The following is a 12,610-nucleotide window of genomic DNA, read 5'->3' as shown; positions in this document are numbered from 1 at the left end:
ATTTAATTTACTACAATTTATATCTAAAGTTACAGAAACATTATTTCAAAGAACTGTGTTAAAAATAGCATATTTTAATCATTGAATGTTCTTTTAAATAAATGTGTGCCTTCTGTAGTTTATTTTTTTTAAACTAATCAGGTCTGAATCAATCAATCAGTCGGATCAGCCAATCACAGGGACTGAGGCAAATGTTTGGGTTCATCTGGCTTCTATAAACAGCTCTCTACACCTGTCTCTACACACCTGGCCCCACACACCTTTCTCTACACACACTACACACATGTTGTGGGTGGCTGTGGAAGGTCAAATGTTCGATCCCCAGCTGAGCAACATATCCGATGTGTCCTTGGGCAAGACACTTAACCCTGCATTGCTCCCGCTGCTTCAGTGGTGGTGTGTGAATGGATTAGTGTTGTATTTACTCTCTGATGTATGTCACTTTGGATAAAAGCATCTGCTAAGTGAATTGTAACATTGTAACCTGGCTCCACAAACCTGTCTCTACTGCTTAACTTGGTTAATTGTCCATCAGTGTTTGGTCCTCTGCGTGCGACCTGACCAGGTGAATGACAGTTTGTAGTGATGACGTCTGGCGTACTGACACTTTCATGTATCTGTATCACGTTATCATTGTTTTCGTTTGATTGTTTTATTATTCTCAGTATGAATGAATTTATTGCAGCTCAGTTTGATGTGACATCATAGCTTTTTATTAGACCGTTCTCCTTTAATGACCTGATGACACAGAGAGACTCTGGAGGTTTGTCACAAGAGAACTGCTACGATTGGTTAATGAATGTGCAGGTGTAGTTTAATCTCCACCTGATGATATAACTGGTCCTCACCTTGAAGAAGAGCCGGCTGTGACGTCCACATATTCCTCCTCATGTTTATTATTCTAAGATAAATGTTCTGATAAAACAACGTTTTTTATCTTCTACTTTATGAAGAGAGTGCTGTGACGTTCAGCTCGTAGTGTTTGACTTTGTATGATTTTATGTCGCTTTACTTTAAAGGCTTGTTGGTGTTTGAGGTCGTTCAAGAGTCACAAGGACTCAAACTGTTAAATATCCCAGCAGCACTTTCACCAGCTCTACAGGTGAGTGATGTAACACCTGCTTAATGACAGCCGTGATGTATTCACAGGTAGTGAAAGTAATGATATAACTTCATTTTAAACAGACGACATACATGTTTTATTATGTCTCTGTTAACCCGGTTAGTAACTGTAGAGGATGTCGTTCAGGATCGTCGCCTGTAGTCCGCCTTAACCAGCCTTGACCAGCAGGTGGCGACAAAACTCTGTGATCATGACTGTTATCTGCTGACCTGTTGATACAGGGTCTGTACTGCTGACCCACTTTTAGGGCTTCTGGGTAATGGAGTCTTTTTTCTCGGACTATATTTAGACATGGATCCTTTTGTAAACACATATTTATTTATAGACTGATACACTTTTGTCTTCCTTTTTCTGAATGATTTCACATTCAAGTTATTTTTGTGAGTTATTATAGAATATGATGATAGAAGCTGCACACTTATTTTTAAAACAAGAGATTTTTAAAAGTTGATTCAGTCTCCACCTGAAACATTCGAGTGTGCAGAGAAACTTCAATAAAATGACATTTATATTATAAAGATATTCATAGTCATCACTTTAATGGAATGATTGTTCAATAAAACTTGTGCAAAGATGGTGAAGACTATAAATCTCTAGATTTACACTAACAATTATATTTGAATATGTTGTAAATTATTATTATTTTTTTTTAAGTTTTAACATTATTAGTTCTATTGTATTATTGATGTATTTATAGGAAGGGTTTGTAAAGAAGCTGCTGGATCTTTCTCTGAGTCTCCTCAGAATAAAGTCTGTTCTCTGTCTCAGACGACTCCACTCAAACACACCTCCACTGGTTGGTTTATTAATTAGTTGGTTAATTCAGTGATTGCTTCTTGATGATTATCTTTGTTTGCGTGCCAGCACACATGCCGTCAGATTCTTCTTGTGGTGAGATCAAGAGTGAATGTTGGTCCTTCATGAGAGATGTTTCTTTAATCACAGAACTTTTACTCCGAGTCTCACGATGTGGAACAAAGACGTTCTCCTCTCTCTCCTCCTCCTGTGGATCTTTGTTCCTCTGGTGTGTCCACATGTTTGTCTGCAGCTCCTCACTGTGATTGGGATGATGTTGTGTGTATATGTATCTGTGTGTAGTTGTGACGTGAGCTCGGCTCTCCGTCCGTCCGTCCACTTTGTCCTTTTGTGGACGTGATGACGGACTCCACAGCATGTGTGCTCCAGAAATAGCAGCAGGAGGATCAGATTCTTGGAGCAGCTTCCTCTGTGTGTGAGTCATCCTTTACGTTTAATAAAACCATTCAACTACAGCTGAAAACCACAACGACTCGGCACACAAGTCCCAACCATACACCAAGTCCAAGTCCCTGATCCACCTGGTTTCAGACCAGAGCCAGAGCAGCTGCATTACTAACACCTTTTAAGGTCAAGAATCTACAGCGTTATCCATTCATCTGCTTAGCCCGACGACTCACCAAGTCACGACTAGAGACTACACAAAGTCACAACTAGACTCACACCAAGTCCCACCTAGAGACTCACACCAAGTCAGGACTAGAGACTCACACCAAGTCAGGACTAGAGAGAGATTCACACCAAGTCAGGACTAGAGAGAGACTCAAATCAAGTCAGGACTAGAGAGAGATTCACATCAAGTCAGGACTAGACTCACACCAAGTCACAACTAGAGTCTCACACCAAGTCAGGACTAGAGACTCACACCAAGTCAGGACTAGAGACTCACATCAAGTCAGGACTAGAGATTCACATCAAGTCAGGACTAGAGATTCACATCAAGTCAGGACTAGACTCACACCAAGTCACAACTAGAGTCTCACACCAAGTCAGGACTAGAGACTCACATCAAGTCAGGACTAGAGTCTCACACCAAGTCAGGACTAGAGACTTACATCAAGTCAGGACTAGAGTCTCACACCAAGTCAGGACTAGTGTCTCACACCAAGTCAGGACTAGAGACTCACATCAAGTCAGGACTAGAGACTAACACCAAGTCAGGACTAGAGTCTCACACCAAGTCAGGACTAGTGTCTCACACCAAGTCAGGACTAGAGACTCACACCAAGTCAGGACTAGAGACTCACACCAAGTCAGGACTAGACTCACACCAAGTCAGGACTAGACTCACACCAAGTCAGGACTAGAGTCTCACACCAAGTCACAACTAGAGATTCACACCAAGTCAGGACTAGAGACTCACATCAAGTCAGGACTAGAGTCTCACACCAAGTCACAACTAGAGATTCACACCAAGTCAGGACTAGAGACCCACACCAAGTCAGGACTAGAGTCTCACATAAAGTCAGGACTAGAGGCAGCATGTCAGGACCACAGACTCACACCAAGTCACAGCTCGAGACAGCAAGTCAGGAGACAATTTCTGTTGTCATGACATTTTTTAAACTTCATGCCGGTTCTACTGAGGTTGTTCAACTGTTAAATGTTCTACTGAGGTTGTTCTGCCCCTGATGGTGCTGACTGAAGTGTTTCTGACTTAACTAGGTTCTACTCAAGTGTTTATGGTTCCAGTGAGGTTCTGCAGACTGTGACTTGATTCATGTCAACTAAGAATGATTCATATGGGGTTCTACTGAAGCACCAGTAATTCTGTTCAGGTTCTAATAAGGCTGTATTGGTTGTTCTGCTGCATTTTAAACTGTTATTTAAAGTGGTAGATGCTCCAACTAGAGATGTACTGACTTTGAAGGGTTCTGAAACAGTTCTACTAAAGTCATTCTGGTTCTATTGAGGTTCCTTTTTCTAATTAGGTTTCTACGTGAGCTGTGGTGGTTCTCATCGGGTCCTATGGACTTTATTTAGGATAAATTTAGGTCTTTTTCACATATAATAAAGGCTCTATCGAGGTTCTCTGGGGTCACACTAAATCATTCTAAAGGTCACACTGGTTCTAACAGAGTTAAACTGGTGTTCTCTAAAGGTCACACTGGTTCTACTGGGTTCTAACAGAGTTAAACTGGTGTTCTGTGTGTCTGCTGAGGTTCTGCAGAAATGTTGTATTAGACTTTTAAACCTGACAGCTGATTAACGGTCACTGCTAACTGCAGAACTTGACACCTGGTCATGAGGTTCTCAGGTGGACACTTGGGGGCTCATTTATCAACAGTGCGTAAGCACGGTTCTGTGCATAATGTGTGCGTAAGAACATTCCCACACAGAGAGTGGGATTTATCAACTTGTACTTTTACTTAGAAATGTGTGTAAATATAAGCACAGTTCTGAGAATGCTTACGCACAGAATCTAGCGGTAGAACATTGAAAGCATTACGAGTGTCACAGCACGCCAGAATCAATCTCAATGTAAATGCATGTTCCGAGTTTTCTTTACAGGTAATTAAAAACCCCAAATAAGTGATTTTGTATAGTTTGAAACAGACGTGTTGCCTTAATTTGTTCCTAAACCTTAAAAAGACCGACGTGACAGGCGTTTGAAATGTTACATTATGGCTCGTTTTGACTTGATAATTTGGCGAACCATGCGCTCCATAGTAAGGGCTTTTCAAAAGAGCGCACTGATCTGTTTGGTCCAGCCTGTCCTCCGCCTGTCCTGCTGTGCTCCCCATGACGTTGTAAATGCACCGTTCTTGGGTGAAATTTTGGACTATTCTGTTATCCTTCAGATGCAAATGCTTTTCGCTTTTGTGCCACGATGCGTTTTATTTTTTGCACTGAGCTTAATATCAAAGTTCATCTTACTCTTTTCGCCTCTGACCTGTCACCTTCTCTCATGCAGCATTTTTTCTTTTGTTAGTAACTTATACTAAGTGAAAAGACTAATAATTTAATTGGGTCACTTAGGGCGATAGTTACTAACCTTATTTTATTTATTTATCTATTTGTTTATTACCATTTTTTATTCAACCTCAACCTCATCCACTTCCATTTCTGTTATAAAGCGTCTTTTCTTTGCTCTCACATTATTCCGCCGAGGTAAATATGTTCAAGAGGTTTTTAAAGAGGTGTGTTGTTACCATAAATGGTTTAGTGGAGTTTCTGAATGCAAATGTCCCCAAACATGCACGAGCCTGCTGGTTAAGAACATGTGGGATTTATCAACACTGATTACCTACCGATGTGCGTACAATCGCCGTCCACATGTTTGATAAATACAGATTTTTTTTGTACTTCGTAAGACAGAATTTAGAACACTTTCTACGCACTGATGATAAATGAGGCCCCAGGTGCATGAGCTGTGAGTGAAGGTGCTCTGTGATTGGTGGATTCAGAGAAGAGGCGGGACTCATCAGATCTGCCACAGGCTTTTATTGCAAAGTGGCTTCCTGTGATCTCAGAAACAACATTCCACTTTAAGGCTCCAGATGTTGACGTGTTGTTGTTGTAGTGGGGTCATCTCTCACTGAGGGGCGGGGCTAATCTGCTTCCTGTTGAGTTTCTTCACAAAAACAAAGTGCACTCTAACTAGGTGGTGTGACGGTTACATTCAAACTGAAGTAAGGCGACGACCAAACAGCTAGAATGACGTGAGTCCGACAGGAATGAGGCGAGGTAAACAAACATTCTCTTGATGACATAAACAGAGGCTTTGACGTTCTGTAGTGTTTAACAAAAAGTGCCGGGTTACATCTTCTTCTCTTCCTCTGATGCATAGTCTAACAATACGTCTGCCTGCTTTAACACGCTGGAGAAGAAACAGTGAACAATAATAAATAAAGTCATATGTAAAAAGCTTCATGCTGCGACCCGTGTGCTGCAGGAGGCGGAGCTTCGTAGCATGGCGCCCGCCTCCAACACATTCGTCTGCTTCCTTCACATGGACTTTTTGGCAAAACTCTGGCTGTGAGAGAGACAACCTTCCTGGGGTTTGGTAGTGTGTCATCTTTTGTTTACTGTGCCAGGTGAACAGAAGTCAGGTGGCAACAAACTGGGAGGTGTTTGCATATCGTTATGTTAATGAGATCTCCTTCATGTTAGGAAAAAAAAAAGAACAAAAACAAAAACAAAGAGGCCTAAAGACGCTAACTCCTTCAGGACATGGATACAGACAGAGCAAGCTGCTGAGTGAAGCGGCGGTGTTCAGGTGGGGTCAGGTGCTTCGGTCCGGATGGCACGGCGGTTGGCTTGGCTCCGCTCGGCTCGCCGCAGTGACATCACAGCGGCTTGCCCTCCAGAGACACCACCACGTTCCCGCCCAGCTTCTCAGCCAGCGTGCTGCGGTCCTGGATGTCGTCCAGTCCGTTCACTTGCCACTCGTGTTTGATACCTGATGGGACACACCTGAGGTCACTGAGGGGTCACACACACACATCTCACCTGAACACACACACGTCTCACCTGAACACACACACGTCTCACCTGAATACACACACGTCTCACCTGAACACACACACGTCTCACCTGAACACACACACGTCTCATCTGAATACACACACAAGTCTCACCTGAACACACACAAGACTCACCTGAACAACAACAATCAGCTCATTGAGGAATATTTGTTCACGTTTTTGTTCATGTTTTTGTGCATTCTGCACATTCTTAGCATTGTTTACTGATCTGTGGTTACCATGGTTACACTCTACACTACGGTTTGTCAGCTCGTCACAATACTTTGATACAATTCAACACCTGTTTGATACCATGTCAACAGCAGAAGTCCTACACAGCCAATAGTAGGTCATTTATTGTTTCTAATTATTAAAAGTTGCAGACAACGACCTGAAGACAAATTGGTTGGCAACGCTTCAGGACCCAAACATTGTCAACGTATTTCTGCAACATGTGGAGTGTCTTCTGCTCTGCTTGCTCGCTCTCGCTCTCTTTAGGTTAAAAACACAGAACTGAAGGTCTGAAGTTTTCTTAAAGCTGCAGTACTTTTTTGATTCTATCGATCATTTAGAGACTATATCGTTTAACAACATGTGGTTTTCAAATCAAAGCTTCCTAAACATTCACATCGCTGTCAGTCTGGTTCAAGGATCAGGAGATGCAGATGTAAGACTCTATAACCTTATAATGACTCACCTGTAAACTTCTTTTTGATGGCGTCTTTGGAGCTGGCGTAGATCATCTTGCTCTTCAGTGGAGCCGTTTCTGGAGCCCTGACAACAAACAGACACAGTCATCAACACCTGTGATATACAGGAACCTTCATCTGGTCCCTGACACCAGGGTACATGGTCTTTATAGAGGCCTTCTTTTCTATCAGCACCGTACCAGAAGATGAAGACAAGGTCCTCCTTCTTGGACTCCTTGGTCTCGTAAGTGGCGTCGTACAGGCCGTATCTGCAGTCGTTGAGGGGGAGGAGCTTAACGAAGCAAGCATAGGGGTCGTCCACCGTCTCGCCGATGTCTCCCACCAGGATCTGCTTCCCCTCCTCCACAATGATCTTCTTCCTGTCCTCGCTCAGACAGAACAGGATCGCCTTCTTCCTCTTCCTCACCTCGTCCTGGGATGACGACTTCCTCACCTTCATGTCGTTGAACACCCTGACGACCTCATCGTTCACTGTCACACCTGACGTCTGTAGACCAGAGGAAGGGCACATTAACACAGAGCTCTCCTCCTCATCACATCTTTTCTCTTTCGCTTGTTAGTTTGCTCCTAGCACTCTTTACATGACTCTGATTGGCTGATGAAATAACTGGTAGTAAATGAGTTTAAACTTCTGGCTGATCGATCTGAGGCCGTCTTCGACCACGCTCAGAATACTTTCACTCTAACATGTTGAATTGGCTGAACAGCTCGAGGCTCTCAGGTTTAACAAAACGTCAACACGTCTGAAAATTCTAAGCCTTTGTTATTTCATCTCACCAGAGCTCAAACTATGATTAATAATCAAGGTCATTAATGTACACTTCAAATTTATTTTAATCAGACAGTTCAAAACCTCAGAGGTGTGTTCTCTCTGTCCAACTGAAGGCTTCAGGTGTTCTGCAGGTAGAAGTGGACCTATGTTTGGTGCAGTGAGGAACAGGTGTGAGAGGGAACACCTGAGACGTTCTGCAGGAAAAAGTGGACATGTGTGTGCAGTGAGGAACAGGTGAAGAGATGTTCTCACATATTCTTCACTCTGTGTTTGTGTCTTAGTTAAGTTGAGAGCTGGTCGTTATCCTACCCTCAGGCTGCAGCTGTAAACACACCAATGTCCTAAAGTGTGACTCAACATGTTAGCATGCTAATGTTAGCCTGGCATGCCTTAGCTCTGCATCATGGATTCAGTTATATTCCTCAACATGATGTCATCAGAGCAGACCACTGCAGAGACCTTAATGGGAACAGAGCTGAACAGTTTGTCTCCTGTCTGTCATCAGCTGTGTAAATAAAGTTTGATTGAACTGTTTTTAGTGTTTGTTGCAGTGAGCTCTACAGAATGTCCCTTTAGGCTGCAGACGATCAGCTGACTGGAGGTGATCAGCTGATCCACATCAGATGCTTGTCTGTTCTCTGCAGCTGAATGATACAAACACTGATAGGAAGTCCGCTTCATCAAAACATCCAGGTTCAACTTTATATAACAGCTGATCAGATAACAAATCACAGCTGATCACATAACAGATCACAGCTGATCAGATAACAAATCCCAGCTGATCACATAACAGATCCCAGCTGATCTAATAACAAATCCGAGCTGATCTAATTACAGCTGATATAATAACAGCTGATCAGATAACAGATCCCAGCTGATCTAGTAACAGATCACAGCTGAACAGATAACAAATCCCAGCTGATCACATAACAGATCCCAGCTGATCACATAACAGATGCCAGCTGATCTTATAACAGCTGATCTAATAACAGATCACAGCTGAACAGATAACAAATCCCAGCTGATCACATAACAGATCCCAGCTGATCTAATAACAAATCCCAGCTGATCTAATAACAAATCCCAGCTGATCTAATTACAGCTGATATAATAGCAGCTGATCTAATAACAGATCACAGCTGATCAGATAACAGCTGATCACATAACAGATCCCAGCTGATCTAATAACAGATCACAGCTGATCAGATAACAGCTGATCTAATAACAGATCACAGCTGATCACATAACAGATCACAGTTGATCTAATAACAGATCACAGTTGATCCCATAACAGATCACAGCTGATCACATAACAGATCACAGTTGATCACATAACAGATCACAGTTGATCACAACAGATTACAGTTGATCTAATAACAGATCACAGCTGATCACATAACAGATCACAGTTGATCACATAACAGATCACAGCTGATCTAATAACACAGATCACAGTTGATCTAATAACAGACCACAGTTGATCTAATAACAGATCACAGTTGATCACAGCTGATCTAATAACAGATCACAGTTGATCTAATAACAGATCACAGTTGATCACATAACAGATCACAGTTGATCTAATAACACAGACCACAGTTGCTCTAATAACAGATCACAGTTGATCACATAACAGATCAGTTGATCTAATAACAGATCACAGTTGATCCCATAACAGATCACAGCTGATCACATAACAGATCACAGTTGATCACATAACAGATCACAGTTGATCACATAACAGATCACAGTTGATCACAACAGATTACAGTTGATCTAATAACAGATCACAGCTGATCACATAACAGATCACAGTTGATCACGTAACAGATCACAGCTGATCTAATAACAGATCACAGTTGATCACAGCTGATCTAATAACAGATCACAGTTGATCTAATAACAGATCACAGTTGATCACATAACAGATCAGTTGATCTAATAACAGATCATAGTTGATCACATAACAGATCACATTTGATCTAATAACAGATCACAGTTGATCTAATAACAGATCACAGCTGATCTAATAACAGATCACAGTTGATCTAATAACAGATCACAGCTGATCTAATAACAGATCAGTTGATCTAATAACAGATCACAGCTGATCTAATAACAGATCACGGTTGATCTAATAACAGATCCCAGTTGATCACATAACAGATCACAGTTGATCTAATAACAGATCACAGATGATCTAATAACAGATCACGGTTGATCTAATAACAGATCACAGTTGATCTAATAACAGATCACGGTTGATCTAATAACAGATCACAGTTGATCACAACAGTTGATCTAATAAAAGATCACAGCTGATCAGAGTAGTTATACAGGTTAGATAGTCCAACTGGTTAGTTAATGTTACAGGTTAGCAAGTTTTGGTTAGTTAGTTAGCCATACTGGTTGGTTAGTTAGACACACTGGTTAGTTGGTCGTGTCATACTGGTTGGTTAGTTGTGTTATACTGGATAGTTATTGTAAGTATGTAAGATATCGGTTCATATAACTTATCAGTCTATATTGCTTTATTTCATTTTATGCGTTCATATACTTATTGGATGTGGCGCCGACTCGTCAGGCATTAAAAAACTGCAGAAAGTTTGTCATAGATGAGACGGTCCAAAGAACACGTAACGTTAAAATAGACGTAAACAAAAAGTCCACGCCTCGTAAAGCTTCTGTAAGGGAGGAAATGTATTCACGTGAATGTGTCAAACCACCAGTCTGTTGGTTACGTTATGTTTACACTACATGTTGAGCCTCATTGGTGATCTGCAGCGTAGTACAGCGTATTAATGTACCCTGTAATGTAGACCTATAAAAACATCTTTACTGACTACAGGTTGAACCGTTCTGAACCCCAGATGTGCAGAAACGACAAGTGAATTTCTTTATAATGCAATAAAAATATATCAGTAATCTTATTGGCCATCAGGAGCAGGTGGTTGTCGATAATACAAATCATGCATCACTAGTGGTTAGTAAAGTGTTACTGGTCAGTAAAGTGTTACTGGTCAGTAAGTGTTACTGGTTAGTAAGTGTTACTGGTTAGTAAAGTGTTACTGGTCAGTAAAGTGTTACTGGTCAGTAAGTGTTACTGGTTACTAAAGTGTTACTGGTCAGAAAGTGTTACTGGTCAGTAAGTGTTACTGGTTAGTAAAGTGTTACTGGTCAGTAAGTGTTACTGGTCAGTAAGTGTTACTGGTCAGTAAAGTGGTGTGGGTCAGTAAGTGTTACTGGTCAGTAAGTGTTACTGGCTAGTAAAGTGTTACTGGTCAGTAAGTGTTACTGGTCAGTAAGTGTTACTGGTTAGTAAGTGTTACTGGTCAGTAAAGTGGTGTGGGTCAGTAAACCCTGCGCTCTGCCTGGAGGCCTTCAGACAGACAGACTGCAGAGTCACTGCTGCCTGTCTGTCTGTCTGTCTGTCTATCCGTGCTAACTAATCTGGAATAAATCTAGCCTACTAGAACCGGGCCTTCAGATGATTAATTGGGTTCAGCAGAGCCGGGTCAGCCCGGGATTTTCTGTCCGGTCTCTCGTGCTTCCGGCCGGTCAGCCCCGCAGGACCACAGCGGAGAGAAGATGGCCGCCCCGGGCCATACGGCCTGGGGGCAGGCTCGGCTCGGCCCGGCCCGGCTTGGACCGGCACGGCACGGCTCGGCTTACAACACCGACCACTAAACAGATAAATCCGATGAAACCTCCGTTAACGTGTCCAAATCAACCCCCGGGGTAAGAAGACGACAGTGACTGGACACCGAGTAACGGTCGTTGAGAGCGCGCGGAGCTAACAGTGAGCCATGCTAGCTAACATCAGGCTAACCGAGTAACGGTCCACTGCAGACCGGCTCATACAGACTCTAACCCGGGTTCACTGTACCACAGTCAGGCCCGGAGGACACAATAAGGGAGGTTCTTACCATGTTGTCCCGGGGTTTGTCCGCGCTGCTTCAACGTCAGATCGGGGTTTCTCAGGGGTGAAAGGTAGCGGGGAATGTGGCCAGCAGGAGGAGGAGGAGGTGGAGGAGGGAGGAAGGAGGGGAGGAGGGAGGAGAGGAGGGGAGGAGGGAGGAGAGGAGGAGAGAGGAGAGGAGGGGAGGGGCCTCATCGCAGTGAGCAGACCTGCGTAATACCCACACACACACACACACACACACACACACACACACACTCCGGGGGAGGAGATGACAGAGGTGAGGAGATGAGGGGAGGACAAAGGAGAGAAGGACAGAGGGGAGGAGGACAGAGGAGAGAAGGACAGACGAGAGGACAGAGGAGAGAAGGAAAGAGGGGAGGAGGACAGACGAGAGGACAGACAGAGGAGAGGGGAGGAGTAATGCAGATATCACATGACTCTTTCTTCATTTGATTTTAAAATATTACTCACATAAAATGAAATAGATATTAAAACATATTTATTCTGCAGAAACAATGACTTTGTTTTGAAATTTGACTGTATCCTCCCTATTGGCAGACCCCTGTTGTTGTTTATCGTTATTGTTTTTCTGATATAAAGATGTTTGTTTTACAGTTCTGTTGTTTCCTCTTTTAGATGCTGGACTACAGTTCTAACGTGTAGATGAACATGTCTGAACGTGCATCTGAATTATTTAAATGGTTTTTGAATTTTTATCTAATAAAGTAAAAAGAAAAACTGACACTTCCTTCATTTTGGCTCTGACTACACCTGTGACTGGCTGACTACACCCTCCAAAGT

General features: G+C 42.6%; 1 protein-coding gene across 1 annotated transcript; it reads right to left on the bottom strand.

Moving 5' to 3' along the window:
- Positions 1-5,368: 5,368 nt before the first annotated feature.
- Positions 5,369-11,974, bottom strand: cfl2 (cofilin 2 (muscle)). The gene is made up of 4 exons (XM_020653742.3): positions 11,814-11,974; positions 7,295-7,602; positions 7,103-7,179; positions 5,369-6,341 (listed from the first exon to the last, which is right to left on the bottom strand). The coding sequence occupies exons 1-4, from the start codon at positions 11,814-11,816 to the stop codon at positions 6,229-6,231; spliced, it is 501 nt and encodes a 166-aa protein (XP_020509398.1). The 5' UTR covers positions 11,817-11,974; the 3' UTR covers positions 5,369-6,228.
- Between the last annotated feature and the right edge of the window lie 636 nt (positions 11,975-12,610).

The sequence above is a fragment of the Labrus bergylta genome, chromosome 18 (genome assembly GCF_963930695.1).
Source record: "Labrus bergylta chromosome 18, fLabBer1.1, whole genome shotgun sequence".
In the NCBI taxonomy this organism is placed as follows: Eukaryota; Metazoa; Chordata; class Actinopteri; order Labriformes; family Labridae; genus Labrus; species Labrus bergylta.
The sequence above is the reverse complement of the archived record's forward strand: the minus strand, read 5'-3'. Positions and strand labels throughout refer to the sequence as shown.